At 39.4% G+C, this 20,635-nt stretch overlaps 2 protein-coding genes across 24 annotated transcripts in view; both read left to right on the top strand.

Annotated features, from left to right (window-relative positions):
• ece1 (endothelin converting enzyme 1) overlaps positions 1 to 1,821 on the top strand; it is a 32,823-nt gene extending 31,002 nt beyond the window's left edge. For 2 of the 3 annotated variants that reach the window (XM_030134755.1, XM_030134756.1), the window contains exon 18: positions 796 to 972. In XM_030134755.1, the coding sequence (XP_029990615.1) occupies positions 796 to 972 (177 nt within the window). Of the gene's footprint in view, positions 1 to 795 lie in introns of all 3 variants that reach the window. The other variant, XM_030134754.1, reaches the window with a different exon arrangement.
• A 527-nt stretch (positions 1,822 to 2,348) lies between these two features.
• Positions 2,349 to 20,635, top strand: part of eif4g3a (eukaryotic translation initiation factor 4 gamma, 3a) — a 72,067-nt gene continuing 53,780 nt past the window's right edge. For 7 of the 21 annotated variants that reach the window (XM_030135155.1, XM_030135141.1, XM_030135151.1 and 4 more), the window contains exons 1-4: positions 2,790 to 2,953; positions 12,900 to 12,972; positions 18,148 to 18,315; positions 20,308 to 20,400. In XM_030135155.1, coding sequence (XP_029991015.1) covers positions 2,790 to 2,953; positions 12,900 to 12,972; positions 18,148 to 18,315; positions 20,308 to 20,400 — 498 coding nt within the window. Of the gene's footprint in view, positions 2,970 to 12,899; positions 12,973 to 18,147; positions 18,316 to 20,307; positions 20,401 to 20,635 lie in introns of all 21 variants that reach the window. The other 14 variants (XM_030135157.1, XM_030135161.1, XM_030135158.1 and 11 more) reach the window with 4 other exon arrangements.

Here is a 20,635-nt window from a genome sequence, read left to right as displayed (position 1 = left end):
CAAGTCACACATCATTTCTTCATAGGTGAACATCTTACTGTCTGCGTGTTGGTTTTATCCTGTTATTTTTATGTCAAAACTGGCCTTAGTATGTAAACGAATTATAGACTTGATCATCTCAAAGGTTGGAGACAATGAATGAATGAATGAACGTAAGCTGATGAATAATAAAGGTGAAGTGACAGACATTTTATTCTTTCTTCTGGAGAAATTCAGGTTTACAAATGTTCAAATAAGAGACAAATGCACAATTTATTAGCCATAATATACAACAAAATAAATACATAATGTACAGGATTCAAAACACAGTTGCCTAATATTAAAGTAGTCTACTGCAAAAATGACAATTATTCTAAAGTATTTTTAAATGTCTCGTAATGAGCAAACAAAAGCTACAGTATAAGCCACTGAAGTTTCATAATGGCCTTTAAGACCATAAAATTATGCCTTTTATCAATCTTAAATGATGCATTTAAAATTGAAAATGAGATGCAATTGTTCTAATAAAAAAAAATTTAAATTTGACACTCATTTCCCAAAAACAATCCTTTTTTGTTGAAGTTGCCTTGTTTGCAGTTGCTCCATGAAGCATTATTGCAGAGTTCAGTCTAATTTAGGTATTCTGACATAAAAATCATGATGATAACTGTAATTTCTCCATCTTTTTGTTTGTTGGTGGTTGGCAGACTCACTTAATCAGTGTAATTTAAGTTCAGGAGAACCTCAGAGCCTTTTCATATCAGCAGTTTCTCATTACATGCCTCCTTATCTTTTTTTCTTTTCTTTTTTTTGCAGGTATGGTGCTCTGTCCGGACACCTGAAAGCTCACATGAAGGCGTAATCACAGATCCTCACAGTCCATCAAGATTTAGAGTCATTGGCACCATTTCAAATTCACCTGAATTCTCAAAGCACTTTGGCTGCAAAGCTGACGCTCCTATGAACCCTAAACATAAGTGTGAGCTCTGGTGATGCCTCATTGCTTTGCGCTGTTTATCAGCAAGGAATAAAATGGACATTGGGGAAAATGCCTTGAGATGCTGACAAAGCCTCTCTGGATGGGGAACCACTGAAAATCCTACTGCCTTGCCACTTAATGTTTATCAGGCTCCTTATCAGGACAAATTGTGCCTGCTCTGTTCGGAGGACTGCAATTCTTAGTGCTTCTCCTAAAGAACTGTTGGCTCAGCAAACAACTTTCTTCATCTTTAAGTTAAATGAAGCTATAAATATGCTTTTTGAACACTGGAAACCCAACAAATGGTATAAAACATAGGGGAACCACTGTCATGTGTTGTAGACTGCTTGTTTGTCATATAGAGTGATAAACAGAAAAGATCACATTGCTTTCTCCTTATTCTTCACTGTGCTAGAATCTGCTCCGGTTTACTTTAATTGTGTATATTTTTATTTATGGTCACATACTGTATTTTTATATGACAGTGAACCAGGGACCAACAAGATTTGTAGCCTGATGTTGATGAAAATCTGGTTCACATATGGACACTTTATAAGAATTGTATTATGAGTTGTTTTAGGTATGTTTGAACATTGCAAATATTTGGAAAAAGATTTGCACAATCTGGTGAAACTTTTAACACAAAACTACTTTTTAGACCTGTTGTCAAGATCAGTGTCATATTGCTAGTGTACCATTTCTGTGATAGAAGATTAAATCAGAAAAGAAGGGTTTAAGAAACTCACAGAAAAAAACAAACATCAACGTTGTTTGTCTTTCAGAACTTGGCTAAAATACAATGTGTCATACCTCTGTTTATGAGTTTGCCACAAATTATTTTGTATAGTAAAACCAATTCAAAAACATTCTTGTCTCATGTCCACATTTGTTCAGTTTTCTCTGCCACAAACCCATTTTGTTTTTGAACAGAGACATATATTGTTACAGGTTTATTAGTTTACATCAATCACACTAAGTCATGGGAAAATGTAAGAAAAGCCGGTGAAGGTGCGAAGCATCATGAAGAACAGTAGATGGCGCTATTAATGTACAAGTGTGTGGTCTGCTGCTGCAGAACACTATTAACAGTTCGGAAATAGATAAATATTGTTTGTGAAGCCTTTGTGCTGTTCATAAGTAAATTACAAACACTTGCACTTTTCGTTTATTGTAATGAAATGCATTTTATTTGCGCAACGTTTTTTGCCTTTTAATTACTTTTTCTAAAACAATAATTATTGCAACACATAATTAAATATCATTTTGAGTGTGCATTTATTAATTTTTTGACAGTCGTCTGGTCGGTGTTCAGGACGTGTTATAGAATCGCGGACTTGATCTGTATTTGATTTAGCTCAGTTGATCAGACGAGCGTATCCGTAATTGGCCGAGGATTGCCGAATCATTTGTCCTGCCCGGACTGCTGGAAGCGGCCGCAGCGCCATGTTGGCGAAGTCTCTCATCTCTGTGAGGAAAAAATGATAGAAAACACACTTGTCGAGAAGAAAAGGTAGATCGCCGAAGGAGGCTGAAGATCGTGGCGATTATTTCTTTTAAAAGAAACGAACCGGGCCGGATCCGCAGAGGTTCCGGACGGGTGAGGGAGGCTAAACCTCCCACCGTCCCCATGAATAGCACCGCTGATCCGAACAGCGACTTTCCATGAAAAAAAAGACGTTTGTGTTGCTGTTCGAGCTTCGTTATCCCAGTTCGTTAAAGGGATTTGGGGCCTGCTTCAAGAATCTGCTACGCTTGCTCAATGTATGCAAGCTAGGCGTTGTTTGTATCAGTATTTATTAAGGTATTGTTTTTATTTGTTGATTTTTTTGCGATGAGTTTGCCACCGAAAGTGGTCCCCAAACCCGCCGCTGTCGCAGTTAGCGGACCTGGAAGTGGCCCCTCTCCGTCGAGCCAACTGCGGGCTACCCTGACCTCCGTCTCTTTGCCGCCGGGAGCCCCAGCAGCTCCACAGCCCGGCGCTGTACCTCCACCTCAGTATCCTTTGACATGGGTAACTTGGAAATTACTTACGTTTGTGTGCATTCCACTTAAACTTATGACATTAGTGTACAGTGTCGTTTTATTAGTGACAGATAATAAACGTAGGATGCGGGTATGATGGTTTCGTATGGAGGGAGTTGGGAGGGGAGGGTACAATTAGCTAGCTAACTATGCTAACGTTAGCTTATGGAGCCGGCTGCAGCCCTGTTGTTGCTAACGGAAATGTCAGTTTGATTTTTGGCTGCTTTCGCTGCACCTTTGCTATACTAGTTTCATTTCTGACTGAATAAAGCCTACTTGAAGCATAACAAGGCTAATAAATAACGACAGATGAAGTGACAGTATTTGGTATAGGAAAGCCCCATCACCGGTAGGCTAGTAGGCTTCCCATACCGGTTACCGGCTTTGTTCATTTATCGTTGTTGGCTAACCAGCATTAGCCTAGTTACTGTGCCAACCAGTCAAACGAGTGACAGCATCTGGGGTTAGTAAATGGAAGGGTCCATGAAGGCTGCAAGTTTCACTCATTTCGGGGTGATGACATGTGTCTTAACAGGGCTAATGGTAGGCCGTCCAAGGCCCGCCTTTTGGGAATTTCACCTCCTGGCCCATTTCTTGTGCTTCTCTGCACCTTGACAGGCCTGTCAGCTCCCAGCTTGCACAAACTAGCAGTGCGAAAATGCCTTGAGAGCTAATGACGCATGCTTATGTATGCACAGGTGGTCAGATCATCATTATTAATTATATGGATTAATTGCTGTATTGCCTTAATAGTTTGTGCTTTGTTTAGTGTGTTTGTCCCTAAACCTTTCTTGTTAATAGTCTTGCAGAGTAGTGTCCTGTCAGTCTAAAACTATGGCTCTGTGTGTCAGTACCTTGTATACCTATACCTGTGAGTTTGCACAGACAGGGATAGCCTGCTATTACTCTACCCTACTTTTGGTGAAATGAAGTCACTGTGGTTATGTCACCTCCTGTTTTATTTACAGCATGGTGGCAGTAGTGTGAGAGAGGGGATTAGGTTGACTTCTCCTGCCTGCCAGTGGCACAGAGATGCATCTTTTGTAATTTGACAGCTTCTGTTGTGGCTTAGTTTTCAGGTGTGATGTCTCGACCTGACTTTCCTGCCACCCATAATCGCAGGCCGTCCTGTGTTTGTGACATCAGTAAGGGCCACTATGTAGCTGGTTATGGCAGGTGGAAGTATGAACCCACTGTTGCTTAAGGTGTTTCACGATGTTTTTTGTAATATTAAGCATGAGTTAGAAGACAAAGTTGAACACAACAAAGATGATAATGGTCTTTTTATTTGTTGTACTCTTTTGACTCCTCCGGCTTTCCAAATGACTGTAAACTTTGCTTAACCTACTTTCAGCCATATGACAGCAAAAACCCTTTCAGATGAGTTCGCAAAACTGCTGAATAGATGTCTTGTTTAAGGCTTGGGAATCTATTTTGATGACTTGTATCATGGTGCATATGTTTTTAAAGGAAGATCACACCTCTTAGGTATAATAGATTTATTTGTCCCCTTTGTTAATTGTGATCACTCCTGCTTGGCTTAAGTGTGTACAGTCAGACTTGTATTGCATTTCTGGCCTCTTATAACTAATCTGCGGTTGCTTCTTCATTGGTGTAGGAGCACCTGCTGACCAGCTTAATGAAATGAGACAAACATGTGGTTGGCATCAAATAGGTGTAATATGACAGTCCTTTGTGAGACTAAGGCTGTTGGTGCAATAGTGCTGATTAAAGTCTAGTATTGTTTACATTGTAGGGTCAAACATATGATTGAAAATGCATTGACTGCAATGCAGCAGCACCTTTGAGAAATTGCGTTTTTGTGAGGTTTGTTACATTCATTTTAATACATTTAAAAGTTAAACACTTTAAAGTGCTGCCAGGAACAATTTGTTGTTGCTTCTACATAATGGCAAAAGGTAGGGAGAATTAATCATAGCACTGTAATTAGCAGGAACATTTAAACTAGTGTGCTTTGTCCAGGGGCAGTTTCATTACTTTGAAGATGGTCCTGATGGTCCCTGGACACCACTTTGAAAAGGGCTGCACTCCACTCCATCGCATTTTAATTTTCATATCTGTTTGAAAACAGAGCATCTCAGAGTCTGACCTCTGAGTCTCCCTAGACCCCTGAGGTCAGGAGTGTGGGAGCATTCAGTGTCTAGTGTGTATGGGAATTCCCATATGCAGGATGTTGACCTGTGTGCTTGTATGGACTTCTGTGATGCAGAGGGTTTCAGTGAGGCAGAATAGTGAGGCGTGTATGCCTGTGTGCAATGCTGGGAGGGAGGGAGGTGTGTGTGTGTGTGGGGGGGGGTAGCTTGTTTCTGTTCCTGGTTGCCAGAGAAACACCCAGCGCATGCGTCTGCTGCTGCACTTGCCAGACAATGGCAGCGCTGCTTAGCATTCAGAGCGAGAGGCCAAGGTGGTGCTTCCCACCATCTGCCAACAAAGGCCCAGGTCACCCAGCCTGGCCAGCCCTCCCTTATTTCCTTCCATCCCCCCACTGCTCACCTCGGCCCAGCTGAGAAAACTAAGGGCTTCTCCCCCAGAATCCTCCCCTCTCTCCACCAGCTTTTATGCCACAGTTCTCCTTACATCCCTCTTTGATGAGATTCACGCCCCTCGCTGTGTCTCACAACTTTAATAGTTTTTAATTTGTTTATCTTTTTGTGTCCTCGTGTGGGCAAAAGGATGGCATCATCAGCCACTTCAGAGCAGTGACGTTCAAAGTAGTTACAGTCTTTATTAGTAAAGTTATGAGGTGCATCTGCGTAATGTATGTTCCCAGCTGGTTACACAGCAGTCCTGTATTTCGAGACAGGTGTGTTTAGGCTGCATGTGAAGACACTCTCATGAGCACACTCACTCTGAGATGTTATAAATAAACTGCTGAGTTGTTATGAGCCAGCATGCAGGACTGTTCTTTCCAGGGAGGGAGTGGCCTGCCCAAGAACACATCCTGCTTTTCTGTCCATTTTATATGTTGTGGATTTTACACAGATTTCTCTAAAACATGTATTTAATCATCTGGCAAAACGTTGTCAAATACACCCTATGACTGACAAGAACTTGAAAAATATGATTATTTTGAAATTGCTTTGAACTATTGTTACTCTGTAATTACAATAAAACCTGGTTCTGCCGATCAGTCCCACTCACATAATGATGTAGGCAGACAGATGGTAGATTAGAGGGAACGTTCACACATTCACTTAACTTTTGACAACACTAAGTTAATATTTGTGTCACAGCACTTTTATGCTTTGCTTTACAAATATACAAACGTACTTTTGCAAGTCATTGTTGGCTTAGCACTCATTAGCCTGCACACCAGTGAAGCAGGGGGCTGTGTGTGTGTGTACCCAGCATTACTCAGGAACAGATTATAATTTTCTTTTTGCAAGATATATACTTTTTGCAGATGTATGGACAAGGGATTTCCCTACTATAATAAGACAAAAGCATGTCATCCATACTGTTTTTTGCAATATCTAAACCGTATTATTATAAAATTAGTTTGAGGTGTACCAGAACCAAATAAATGAGGGTTTTTTTTGTTTTGTTTTTTCACATCTTATGGTTGTAGTTTGAACTGTCTTTAACAAGCTGCTATCTTTAATCAGTTGTTTCTCAGTTATTTGGTGTTATATGTTTGTTATAGGATCTACATTCTCCAAATTTTTGCTCCCATATAAAGTCATAAGGGTCATAAATAATGTGAAATCATATGCATTTACTGTTAAAAATATAATATTTTCTTTTCTTTCCAATGTCAAAGTCTTCCGCAAACTTAAAACATACATGAATAGACTTGATATGAATTCAGCAACTTCTAGTATTCCAACAGTAAATGACAAAGAGCAATGCGCTTTTTATAAACTGAGATAGTCCTTGCTAATAAATAGCTCTACTTCTTCATAGGCTTTATTATTAACTGTTCATGGGCGTATAATGAACAGAAAAACTTGTTCTTAATCACACTTGGAGGACATCAAATAAAATCCCCCTGAATCGCTGCAGTCCTTCCAGTTTCCTTCTGTTACTCAGGACAGTGGGCCTCTATTTCTCTATTTCATCATTCTTGCGAGTGTTTTCTTTCCAGCTGGGTCAGAGCTCATTTTTCATGCTGGTGACAAACCAAACAAACCAGTAACATGGTGAAAATGCATTTTGTGACTGTTTTCGACTACTTTGTGTAACCTGTGTTCCTTCTTTTGCGGTCAAATTCATCGTTTGGTTGTCAGTTAAATCTGACTTGTAATACGTGTCACCTGACTAGAAGACCTGAACCTTTAATGCATTTATGAAGCCTCTTTCGAGCAGTTCCACGTGTAATTTCCTCCTTGTTTTCACCATCTCTTCCTCCAGTCAAGTCAATTGAATTTCAATGTAAGGGACAGGTTTGAAATTGGAGCATGTAGTGGTTGTAGTATTATTTTGGCTCAGAAATTTTGTCCTGTTTTTTCATATTTCAGAGGTGCAGTTTGACTCCCTGTAGCCTTAATTTGGAACTTAACGAATCCAAGGCTGTAAAAGCAGATCTCTAAAAGCATTGTTGCTTAAGATTTGGGTTGTAAGAGTTGAATCCACCAACCTACAGCCCATTGTTCATACTGTAGTGAAAAAGCAGTCTCAGCAACAGCAGGCAGGCAGTGACAGCTTTGTTAGCTCCGCTTTTATCCAACTGTGTGTGTGTGTGTGTGTGTGTGTGTGTGTGTGTGTGTGTGTGTGTGTGTGTGTGTGTGTCCACTAGTGGAGCAGGGAAAAGGAGGGTTTGTGTCTGCACCATCTGGGCCGTCTCCACTCACTTCCTGTGCCTCCGCTCTGAACCCGCTGCTCAGAGTTTTCCAGGTAGCCTGCACCATTAGAAGCAGATTTTGAAAGGCAAACAAATTTCTGTCACACAGGTCTTTTGTTGAGACAGAAGTGTTGCCTGTGGGGTAATTGTGTTGCGGTTTGGTATAACATCATCTGACAATTGAACAGCGAAGTCAGCTGAACGTGTTGCTCACCCTGACCCCCCCCGTCTTTCATCTTTCTTGGACGTGTTTTCTGATTTATTTCGTGGCAGGACAGTGATGCATCCCTGATTCATTAATTTATTCAGTAATAACAGATTATAGTTTATTGAGCTGTATCATCCTCTTAAACACACCCCTGCTATTGGTAAAGCTGTACCCCCCCTGTCTTTCCCCTTTCTCTCCTTTCTCACTCGCTGGCACTCAGCGCTTAAGTGGCTTTACTATAAGCTAATGATGAAGCTAGAGCCGCAGCAGCTTTTCTCTCGTGGATGAGGCTTACAGGTCATCGTGTGGTCAAGGGACGGGGAGGAGTGGCCCAACCTACTTTATGATCCTTGAGAAAAAGAGTTGGCATACCTGTAGGTTAGGCTGTTGGGCTCCTGTTGGTCTGGATATTATTCAGAAATGTTGTGTAGTAATTCTAGTTCCTAAAGAGTACTTTTTCTGTGCCAATTTTATATTTTAGTAAAGACAGAACTACATTCTAGGATCCAGCAATATATGAATGGAGTTTTCACAAAAATCACGAGAATGATCACTGAAAACAAGTTTGTGATTCCCACCTTCTTACTCAAATCAGAATACATTCGGTTTGTTTTAATCAGTGTGCTGTGAAGATGTTTCTCTTGTCAATGTCTGTCAGCAGTTCTTCCTTGTATGAAGTGATCCACGTAGCCAGAAAAATCTGCTAAAATTGTCAATTGGTTGCAGCCTCCAAAAAAAATTTTTATTCCAATTTTTTTGTCCATGTCACTCAGCTCTACCTTACACATTAGTCATTAGTTTTATTTTTTAGATCATCTACTTTTTATACACTCAAATCAGTTTAATTTTATAAAGAAATGCATTTATTTACATTTACGTTTCAAAATTTTACCATAAAATGAATTTTACACCCTAAAAAAATCATTACTGCATACACTTACACCTATAGTATTTGCTATTTGAATATCAAAATTTGGTATCAAATGACAGCGTTTTTTTTTTTTTTTTTTTCCTCCCCCTATTTTTTTTTTTTTTTTTTTTTTTTTTTTTTTGAAGGTAAAAATATTTAATTTCAGTACTCTTGTTTTGGCCTTGTTATTAATATGTAGTGGGACCGGTCCTTTTATTAGCTGTAATCCCAGAGTTCTTTTTCCATTTAGGATTGTCTGAGCATTGTATCTGCAGAATTGATTCGATTTAATGCCCCATTGGTTGTCAGTCTCGGCTGGGGTCATCGATGAATCCATTTCTCTTGGTATTATTTTGTTCAGTTTCAGTCTGCTGCCTGGCTGTGAAAGGTGATTTTTCCAGAGCACTGACATACTCATTTCCTGAGGCACTATGCCTGTTATAAGCCTTTACGTTGACATTGTGCTTGCCCTCTCTCCTCAAGCAGAAAATTAATGGAGATCAAACTAACGTCTAATGTCTAATTAGTGCACTCAGCCACTTACATGCTTGTGCCTTCCACAGGCAGTGAAGCCTGACGGAAAAGTATGCATCCATCTGGTTACCTGGCCACCCGCATGGAGGCCCTGACATTTTTTATTTTAGCTCAGTATGTTTTCTTCTTCATGTGTGGTCATCTGGATATGACAGTGCATGAACATTTAAAGAGCTATTTCTCATGCATGATGTGTATTTGAAACGCTTCATATTTTTTTGCAGCTGTGCCAAAAAGAAATAGTTAATGTCCCAATGGCCCATGCAGTATTTATTTCAAACTAGCACTTTTCCCCCCCTTAGAAATCGAATGACTTTGCATTATAAAATCTAAATCTATATATGTTTGAGTCTTATCATTTAATATACAAGGGAATTCTTTTTAGTTTTGAAAATAACCCTGCACAAAAAGGAAAATCTGCAGTCGCTTATGTTGTTTTTGTTAGTTTTTTTTAAGAAAATATAATAATATTATAAATATTTAAAAAATATGAAAGTATGAATTTTAGCCAGACACGACAGCAAAGGTTGTGATAATGTGTAACATTCCTGCAATAAAAAATCTAAAAACAGCCCATGTTACAAGTTTGACTGAATTATATATTTATATCATATGAAATGTTTCTAGTCAATGGCATTTACAAACATTAGAATCGAAACTTACTTGCTGGTTTCCAGATTTTCATAGGCAGTGTTGGTGAAAACATCAATCCTCATTATTCCAAGCTAATTAACAACACCCTCAACTACTTCATCTCTTGTTGATTTGCTTGAGAGAACCCTAGTGACAGTTTATATTCTCTGCGTTTCATCATTGCTGCTGACATAGAGCCTACGTACTGAAAAGCCTGTACCCACTGAGTAAAGAAATAACTTGTATCATACATGGTTTTTTTTTGGACAAAGAGCACATGAGTACCCAACCAATTGTCTTTCCTTCCCCTAGAATTTGTTCAGCATGTGTTGCTTCTAATTGTTTTGTATCTCTTCAGCTCCTCAGAATCCAAACTATTAACCAATAGCAGGTCTGAGATGTTTGTTTTCCTCATTTTCCGTCCTTAGCATGTTAGCATCGCACTCATAGCCAAGTTGACACAGGTTAAACTGAGGGAAACTGGCACATAGATGGGGCTTCATCTGATAGGTCAAATGTTCAGTCATTTTTCTTCTAATATTTCAGGCTTTGTTGTGCAATGTGTTGTTGTTTATGTTCATATCACTGTGAGCATGAAACCAATATGTGTTGTTCAGCTGCACTTTCCCAAAAAAGCCACGAATAACACATGACAGATGACACAAAAGTAGTTTTTCCTTTAAACAGACCACCTAGTTGGCAGTAGGCTACAAGTGTTTGCTTTTCAAGATAACAGAAAGCTACATGCTGCTGGCTTCAAACCTGTTAAATTATCTCTCTCTCTCTCTCCTTTTTTTTTTTTTTTTTTTTTTTAAACACACTGGCTGCGATTCAGAAAATCTGGTCTACCAAAACCCTTGTTCTATTTCAGCTCTACACAGGAAACACAAAAATCATCTGCTCATGCTGCTGTTGAAGAAAACCCTTGTCCTTCAGGTGGATTTGTTTTCTGGTGACCCAGTCCTCCTCTCTTTTGACAGTCCCCAACATGGTCACCACTGTCGAACAGCCACGTACAGCAGTCGGATCAGGTTCCCTCCCCGCCATCTCAGTCTGACCCTCACTCTCTCTCACCCACCTGACCTGGTTGAGGAGGTTTGAAAGTAATTATTAGCTTATCTTTTGGCTCTTACTTGTAGTTCTACTTGGCCTGGTTCCTGCTTTATGCTGGAAGTTTAGATTAGGACACTCTGCCTATGAATCATAAATAAATGAACGGGACTGACAAAGGTTATTATTTTTGATGAAATAATAATAATAATATGCACAAAAATCCCTTATGGTTTAATAAAATACAATGATGAGACTTTGTGAAGGATAGCTAACTAACACTATTATGTTTACTAATATTGTAAATGTAATATCGTCACGATTCATCTGGGAAATTTCATCATATATAAGTCTGTTCGTTGTTCATGGTGCTTCATCTGCCTTAAGCAAATACATTTTCTCATGTTTTTAACTAACAGTCTAAAAGCCAGTACTAAGCAATAATAACAAAAAAACATAATAAACCTTAATAACTAATTACAAGCAAACTGAAATTATATACAGAATCTTTAAAAAAAAAAAACATGAAAATGCAGACTCTTATAACCTTGCACCTTCTAGATGCTTTGTTGCGCTCTGTCTTTAACTCGCAACATTCTGAAATGACTCCTGCTGCCTGGGCTTTTTTAAATTACTGAAAAACAAGATAAAAGCTGTAAATGATGACGTTTTCACACAGTACAGATTTATTGTGCCTCTTCTCACCTAGACTGCCATGTCAGTGTGAAGATACTGAGCCTCTAATTAGTCCTAATTTCTCGTGCACATTTACTGTGTGCACTGGCTGGGCGTGTTGTTTTTCCAAATTCCCCGACAGTGAAACAGATAACACTTCCTGCTGTGGTTCTGCTTTTTAAATCGCAGTCTTCTTTAAAATGATTCTTTTCTCTCTTTATCTCCCTCTCTCTGGCTCTTATGATGTCGGTTTTGAGTAGAGGTAGTGGCAGGGGGCCAAGGGAGAAGACGGCCCCTACAGGCAAGAGCAGGGTAATGAAGAGGGTTAGGGGAAAAGAGAGGCGTGATTTGTGTGAGAGGAAGAAAGCCAGACGTTCGGTTTCCCTGAAACCATGTGACCAGCAGTGTGCGAGCCCGTCTGTCACAGACAAACTGCTTGGCAGGTTCCTAACCGCAGGTTGTCCCTCTTTTATGTTCCTCGATCTTCCCTCTTTTGTGTCCTGACATATGAATGATGTCTTTCCCAAGTGCGTCTCATTCTTGTCTGTTTGAGATGCCTTTAAACTACTTTAACTTAGGTTTGTGTTAAAACTGTTCCCTAAGCTTTAATAAAGCTTTGAAGTGTTACAGGTGTTGTTACACAATGGGGGGTTTTCTTGGAGATGGTGGATCTATCTTCAGTATGAGGTTTTTTTTTTTTTTACTATTTAACACAGTTTGTACCTTGGTATTCTGGTGTAAGGGCTGAGCAGCCTCTCTCCCTTGCCTGAAGTAGTCCAGAAATCCATTTCAGATTTTCCCTTTAACACTTACAAAATGTTGAAGGTACATAGTGTACTCGCAGAGATGGGGCATTTTGGGTGGGGTGGGGTGGTCGGGGGAGCCGTGAAATCAGACTAGACTAGAGCTATCAGGGTTTGAGGAAAGCCCTTTGGATCAGAATAGGTTTACTGTCTCGTCTAAGAATGTGGAAAGAGGTAACTTCAGTGCAGTTTTGACTGTCTTGCGTCATGTATAACAGAAAGTCTGACTAAACTGTGCAGATCATGACACTTAATGCTGATCTACAGTTGTCTTTAGAATCTTCCTTAACACGCCCCTTTTGCAGAATCTCACGGGTTCAGCCAACACTGGACGAGCGAATCTTCCCCACACAGCCTGGAGTCGCTGCAGTCTACAGCGTGAGTCACCACACACAGCCCCTTCCACAGACACACTCACATACCTGCCTGCAGGATGCACTCCATACAATATGTGTAAATAGCACTCCAATTAGAGACCCCATGTAAGAGACTCTCATCTGCAGCATGGATTGAGCTCTGTAGTCACAGATCAAGTGGCTCCTAGGGGTTTTACTGCCTTGTGAGATAACGAATTGATTATGTCGTGGCTGGGTTTAAGAGTTCAGTTGTCTGGTTTGCATCAGTCTTCATTCGAATGATCCTAAATTGATTAATAGACGTCAGCATATATCAGTAAGCGCAGAGGTGACTAGCAAGGTTTGTCACGGTAGAGGGTCCATTGGGCAATTTACAGCATTATTTATCTGAGAATCTCTTTCGTATCTGTGTAAAGTTGATTTAGTAACTGAAAAATCCCAATTTGAATCAAGTTGAGACTTAGAGAATCATTTGTTGAAATCTGCTTTAATGCTCAATTTTTTTTGATCGGGATCTTTTTATTGAAGTTTTCTCAGTATACAAGTGCAGTGCTGAATGGTCCTTACAGAAATCTGAAGTGAGCATGGGTGTATATCAATCGCAGCTAGCACCATAGCAAGAACAGAACAAAACAAAGCAAAACAGAACAAACAACAGACTGTACATAAAATAATCCCTTCTCAATCATTGCCAGTGCACTAGACATAGTAAAGGATCACTTTAACAACAGAAACCTGTGCTAGGAGTAAGAAGTGTGCAGCGTTGTTAAACTGCATCTAAACGTCAAGCATTTACAAGGTGTGGAATTAATGCTCAATTTTTATATTAATAAAATTTTTGCCCATATTAAAAAGGAGTATATGCTGTTGCTTAAAAGTGTACTCACCCTTCCGTTTGCGTGATTTATTTTATATCATTAATTAAGTCGAATACCTGGACATGGATAAAAAGGATTAGAAACATCTGTAAAAACAGGGTGAATATGTTTATCAGCAGTATACACAGGTTTGTCTTTTTTCAATATAAGTAGGTTATTCGTGTTAACATACTGTAATGCCGTTATCTGATGACAGGCGGCCTGCTGTTACTGACATCTGCCATTTCCTGATTCCTCCATGAGTAAAGTGGATTTACTGCATTAGATCTTTATCTGCGAAATAGTATTATGTTTTATTTTAAGACAGAAGAACTTTTATACATGTTTGAGATTCAGAAGTCCAGTAGATTGATTGAAAAAAGAACCACATTTTGTGTCCTCACTTGAACTTTCAGAGCATCTACTGCTGTGTCCTTAGTGGCCAGTGATACCTACCATGCGCCTGTATTTGGTTCAGACTCTAAACATCAGGTCCCTTGCATCTTCTGAGGATGCTCGTCTTAGCTCTGTGTCCTTACATGAGGGGTTGCAGATCTTCACTGCTCTTCTACCCGGTTCTAGACACGTCTGATGAAAAAAGCGTTGTTTTTTTTTTTTGTTTTTTTTTTTACTAGAGGGCACTGATTGGTGTGGCTCTGTAGACTTTATAATCTACAGCTCTATCATTGGAGGCACATTTGTCTTTATAGTCTTTGTTTTATATTTAAGATTGGAACATTTTAATGCCGAAACTTGGGAATGTTATTGATTTTCCCTTTCAATTCACATTTCATTGACTGTCTTTATTCCTTTCTTGCATGAAATGAACCAAACTATCAAAGTAAATTAAATCCATGGGAACTTTTAGAAAAAAAATGGTTTATTTGTTTATAGTGTTTTTCTTTCTGGCTGTCAATAGTTTTTGCGGCTGAACAATGTGTAGGAAAAAAACATGATTATTTTGACAAAGACTGTGATACTAGTCACAGTCGCAGCTGGGAAGACTACTTTGAAATTGTAATATGTTTAAAAATGACTAAAAATGGCAGTATTTTATTTATAACCACACTATTTTTACTACTATAACTACTACTAATACAACTACATTGTCAAATGCATAAATGTAAATGTACATTTGATTATTTATTTAACAAATGGGCTCTATGCACAGCCCCACTACTCCCTGAAGTAGTGGGGATTAATCCAGGTGTGCCTAATTAATTAGTTGTCACAACAAGAAGTAGCAGGCACACCTGGATTCATTAGTGCGTCCAATAATGAAAGACAGGAAATAAAAGAGCCACCTGAAGTTCAGGAAGTAGTGGAGCTGGGCATAGAGTCCATTAGACAGTGAGGCTGTCACATTCAGTGCTTCAAAATTTCTCCTTGTAATACATCCTCGCCTTCCTGGTGTTACATGCAGATTTTATTTTGTTATTATTATTATTTCTTTTCATTTTACAGCATAATACTAGATGATTTTATTCACTTTCACATTAAAAATCTAAGAAAGTTTTTACACATAAGAAGGAAGGAAAAGTTGACATTTCACATGGACTGCTAGAGAGACGGTGACATTAACAGAATTAATAGAATAAAACAAATGAAAACAAATGCCATATTACATGGAACCAGTAATGAAATGTATGAAGACCTTCAGAAAGATAGGCTGTGACATATCATGGAAGATTTTAGAATACTTCATAATCCAAACCAGAGGTTCATTTGAGGCACCTGTACCTGTATATTTTTCTATTTTGTTTTAGAAATCAGTATTTTACTGGAACAAAAGGATGACATTTCTGCAGCACCACTGTGGTCCATTTATAGAAGCATGTTGTGACATATTTTACCTTCAAAAATTGCAGCTTCTGCTATTTGGAAGTCACCCATAGCTAGATTTCAGAGTTGCTATTTGCTAAACGTATATATTTGTGTTTGTATATACATAAGATATTTTCATTGGTGATCATGCAAAGTGAATGTGGGAGATACTGAAAGTAGTATGAGGAAAAGGCTTTTTTACTGCTATCTTTTCTAGCTCTTGTAAAACAACAGCAGTGAAAAAAATGCAGTAGCATGAGCTCTTTAGTGGAGTCTTTATTATCGCTGAAATGATAAATTGAATTGAATTTTAGGCGCTTAAGTTTTAGCAATAATGACACAAGTGGAAGTGGCCTGTGGGCTGATGTGAACCATTTGTTCTGTGAATGTATCTGAGGTTTGCACACTCTCTTTTCCTCTCTCCCCATCATGTACAGCTCCTATACAGCCGCTTGCCTCCCATCCCCCATCCCATCACTGTGTATGTCCTCAGAATCAGTCACTCGCCTGAAGCAGCACAGGCTCCTCCCCTGGCAACAGCAGCCAGATTAGTTGCTTTATCCCAGGTCATCTGAGGGAAGTGGGCCACACAGAGAAGATGGAGCGATGCAGGCTAGATTGATAGTCTAGAAACGCCACTGAATGTTGTCTTTAATACCTAGTAGAGGCATCTGTTTGGAGATGTTAGTTTTTGTTTTTCAGTCTCTTTAGTGTGACAGCATGGTTGTCCAGGCAGAAAAACCAGGCCTTGGAGAGAAGAGGAGGTGTGTTGCCCAGTTCTCGGGGCTGTCTCATTGTCTGTCTACTACTGCTTTCTTCCTGCAGTATTCTGTCTCATTCCCTGGTGTGTTCGGCCTGCTGCAGCAACAAGCAGCACCTGCAATAGTGCCAGCTCACAGCTGCAGCAGCTAAGGCCCATCCTGCCTCTACACAGGCGAAGAGCTGAGTCAAATCTCATCCCCGTAAATGATGTGACACGGCTCACTTGGCTGATGTCTACCCTGAACCCTTTGTTGGCCCGTATCGATGAGGCTTGTTCAGCATGACTCTGTTGTAGCCATTGTACCAGGTGCACTCTATCACAGATGAGTAGGATTGTAACATGATTACTTGACCTAGTTTTGCCGTTTGAGGCCCTAGTAGCACCAGACATCATTTCACAGCATAGTTTGGCACAGCAGGATGCGGTCTAGGCCAGAGCCCCGTCTTAGCCAACCCCAGCAGGCCACAGTACCCATGCACAGCACAAGTCTTCACCTCTACACACATACAGAGGCTCATCCTAGAGCTGGACCTCTTCATTTACCTTCCTGGAAAGATCTAGGCATGTGGAGTTATGCCACTACCGCTGCTGTTGCTGCACATTAGTATATGATAAATAGATATACTTTATTTATCCCAAACAGGGAAATTAAAGAATATGAGACAAAACTTCAGTGCTGGCTATGACTAAAATGTCCTATCCTAATAATAGTCTTTTTGGGTGTCAATACCTATCACAGTATATGAGTATTGCATGTGTAATGTATATCACATTTTCTGTAGATTAAGTGAATAGTTAATATAAAATGTCCATGTGGCGTTGTGTGTTTGTTATTACATGTTGAATTATATGTTGAGGGGACTGACTCATGATCATTCTCCTCCGTTTAAAAAAACCTTTTTGCAATTTTTTAAGTATGAAACCAAGTAAGACAATATGAAAAAGTATAAACATATACCATATGCAAGTAGGTGCATGTTGTACGGATAACATGCACCCTCCTCCCTCTCTCTGTTTGTTTCTGTCTCTTAAAAAGCAGAACAGTTTTTAGCAATAATTACAAGTAAAATAATTGTAGACCTACCTTGTGAATATGATAAAGAAACCTATAACACCATGTAAAAGCCAGTGATATGACAGTAAATAACTGGTTTAGTTTGTGGTCCATGTCATTCCCAGACCACAGTAGCAGCCCCTCTTCATAGGTACAGACTTCTTGTATTCATCTTCTATTCGTAGTTCTTCTAATGTTTCAGAACGACCCCATTCTGTACAGGGCTGCACGGCTCAGTGTTGATGAATCTGTCATTTTCTCAGTTAACTTATTCGTTATTATTTACGGTAGAAAATGCTGAAAATGTTGATTGGTGTTTCCCCCAACCCATGATATTGTCCTCAACAGAAAGTTTTTATTCAGCTTGCTGTCAGAAAGAAGAAAAGAGGAAATATTTAAGATGATGGAATCATATTTGACTTATGTTCTCAAAACAATGAACTATCTGTTTATGCTGCTAATTTATCAGTTACTAAAATAGTTAACAGTATATGGTTGATGAATACCATGCTCACCTTCCATGTTTCTTTTTGTTTCCATCTTGCAAAGTTCTTCCCTAACCGTTTCCAAATGGGGACAAAAAATCGGAATAGGACTATGATTTGTACAGAACATCATATTAAAGAATACATTTCATATTGCACAGATCTGCTTTGAATGTGTTTGAAACTTGTCTAACCTCATTATTTTGTGATACAGGTACCCAGGCATGCTGGCCCTCCTTACACTGCTCACGACATCACAAAGGGACACCCTAACTTGGCGGGCACCCCGCCCGGTCATGCCCACTCCCCGGCGCTCTCTCAGGTATCAGTACCCACAGCTTCCCCATATCGCTACCCTAAGGGCTGGGAGGCAGGCGGAGGGGTGAGTTTGTCACTGTGCGCCGTCATCCTCTCTGCGTATTCTCTGCATATCGTTGATCTGTCCATTTGTCTGCTTTCTTTTTGTGACCTGTGTTAGGGCTGGGTGAGAGTTCAACATTAAATCATCCCGACTAAATTTTACATAAATATGGTGGTGTAGAGACTAAAAGCCAAGATAACAGAATGGGTTTCTAAATACTCAGTACTTGCTCAAACCAGTCTGGACACATTAAAATTTTATTTCATCCAAATTGGACCTTGTGTTTTGATTTTCTCTTCTGCTTATATTGCCTACCCCTAACCTGTGTTTTTCTTTCCCTATGTCAACTTCTTGTGTTTTTTCATGTCCGTTGTGCTTCTTTTCTAATGCACCAGTATGCCATGTTTGCATGAGTATAGAGTGTAATTCTGCATTCACTGGAAAAATTGTCCTGATTATTTAATAGATGTGTTTGGCAAAATCATCATGGACATCTCCTGGTAGTGGTCGACACACTCCTGATCAAAATTTTACCTGATAGAAAATGACATTGAATCCACATTTTTGCTCAGATTTTGGCTTTTAAAGGCTGTGGTCTTAAACTTTGATTGGCTGAATGAACAGCCTATTTCAGTTTAATGGTTGTTTTCAATAAATTGCTTACTCAAACTTTTCTTTTTGTCTCACTCCCATGTCTTCTTTTTGCATTTTGAAACTCTACTTAGAACCTCCTTAAGATCCAACAGTGCAAATTGTAAATTCATGCAATTTTTCAGCAGGTGTTAAAATTTTGATCAGGAGTGTATGACACATACTTCAACACGAATTGATAATGTTTGACTGTTAGCTCCACTTAAAACTCAATTTACGTAGGTTTAGTGTTTACAAACTGGAGCCACGTCTGTAAGTATCTGGATGTAAGAGGTTCGGTGCAAAGCCTTGCCACACTTTGAAATTTCCAAGTGTTATTTGTCTTCATTACACACAAGTTCACAAGTAACAATTAAAAGTTATTACTCAGGATTAGGCATATGTTCAAAGGGAGCAGAAGTGTAAACTTTTGGATCACCAACTCAATGAGTAGATTAATTCAAAAGCTTTGAAGCAGTACAATTTCACAAAACACATTTCAGAAAAAATCAGCACCATTTCAGACATCACAGTGCATTTGTAGTTGGTTAAGTGTGGAGCAACAATTTAGGTCAATTCAATGTTTATTCAGTGGATAGAAACAGGAAATCATATTCAATGACTACCAGGAATTTTCCAAGTGTTTTCCCAACTTTGTGTTTTGTGAAGTGTTGTTGTATTCTGTAAAATTACATTTTGCACCAGTGCTGTTGAGTTTTTACTCTCAGGGCCGCTATAATTACATTTACCGGTTACTTTTGTATTTTTTGTTATTTGGGAAAATTTAATAAACCTGTAACACGGGCAAATCTGAGATTAACCGTCATTCAGAAAGTTGCTGAGTCACTGACATGGCTGCATATTTGTCTGCGTTGCTGTTCTCACTTATTTACATGTGGACTCCATGACTCAGCCCCTCTGGAAGTATGTGACTCTGCTTCCGAGGAATCTAGTTGCTCCTCTTTACCGTTATAGCACGATGGCCCACTGCCTCACCCTGAAACAGCTCCAGTCTCTCACCAACCTTCTATAAATAGTAGTGTCAGCCAGCACAAACTTAAATTATCACAACCATACCAGCCACAGCTTTAGGAAGAGTAAGCAGATCTACTTAAATCCACCGCAGCCTGGCTCTACTGCACACAGATGAGAAGTCAAGTAACACAGGATTTGCAGTCTTTGAGGGTACCAATTATCTTTATGCTGTACATAAACCACAATCAAAAGCAATTTCACCCAGAAACATCCCAAGTAAACTTCCACTTAGTGTAGTGAGGTTTCCTACTGGTCAGTAGATTATCTTAATGGAATGACTGGTGGTAGCTTTCATGTAAAAAAAACACTCTCTTTCTCTGTCCATCTTTCTCTTTGTTCTTTTAACAGTCTCCGTACAACCCTGGACAAAATGCTGGCTCCGCCCCTCTTGTGTATTCTCCACAGACTCAGCCAATGAATGCACAGCCACAGAGTCGCCCGGTGAGTGAACAGTATTTTCCATTACTGTCTTCCTGGTGTCTAATGTGACTTGGAGAGCCCCAGACTATGTCCAGTTGTAGTACAGCTGACTCATGTACTTTGACTTGCAATAACATGTGCAACATTTACAGGGATTCAGAGGGACCTAATCACAGAAATGTACTATAGTAGTAATAGTTATGTTCCAATTATCATATTATCACCTGAAAATATCATAGTTGTTCAGTTGCCTTAG

This window comes from Sphaeramia orbicularis, chromosome 5, assembly GCF_902148855.1.
Source record: "Sphaeramia orbicularis chromosome 5, fSphaOr1.1, whole genome shotgun sequence".
In the NCBI taxonomy this organism is placed as follows: Eukaryota; Metazoa; Chordata; class Actinopteri; order Kurtiformes; family Apogonidae; genus Sphaeramia; species Sphaeramia orbicularis.
The sequence above is the reverse complement of the archived record's forward strand: the minus strand, read 5'-3'. Positions and strand labels throughout refer to the sequence as shown.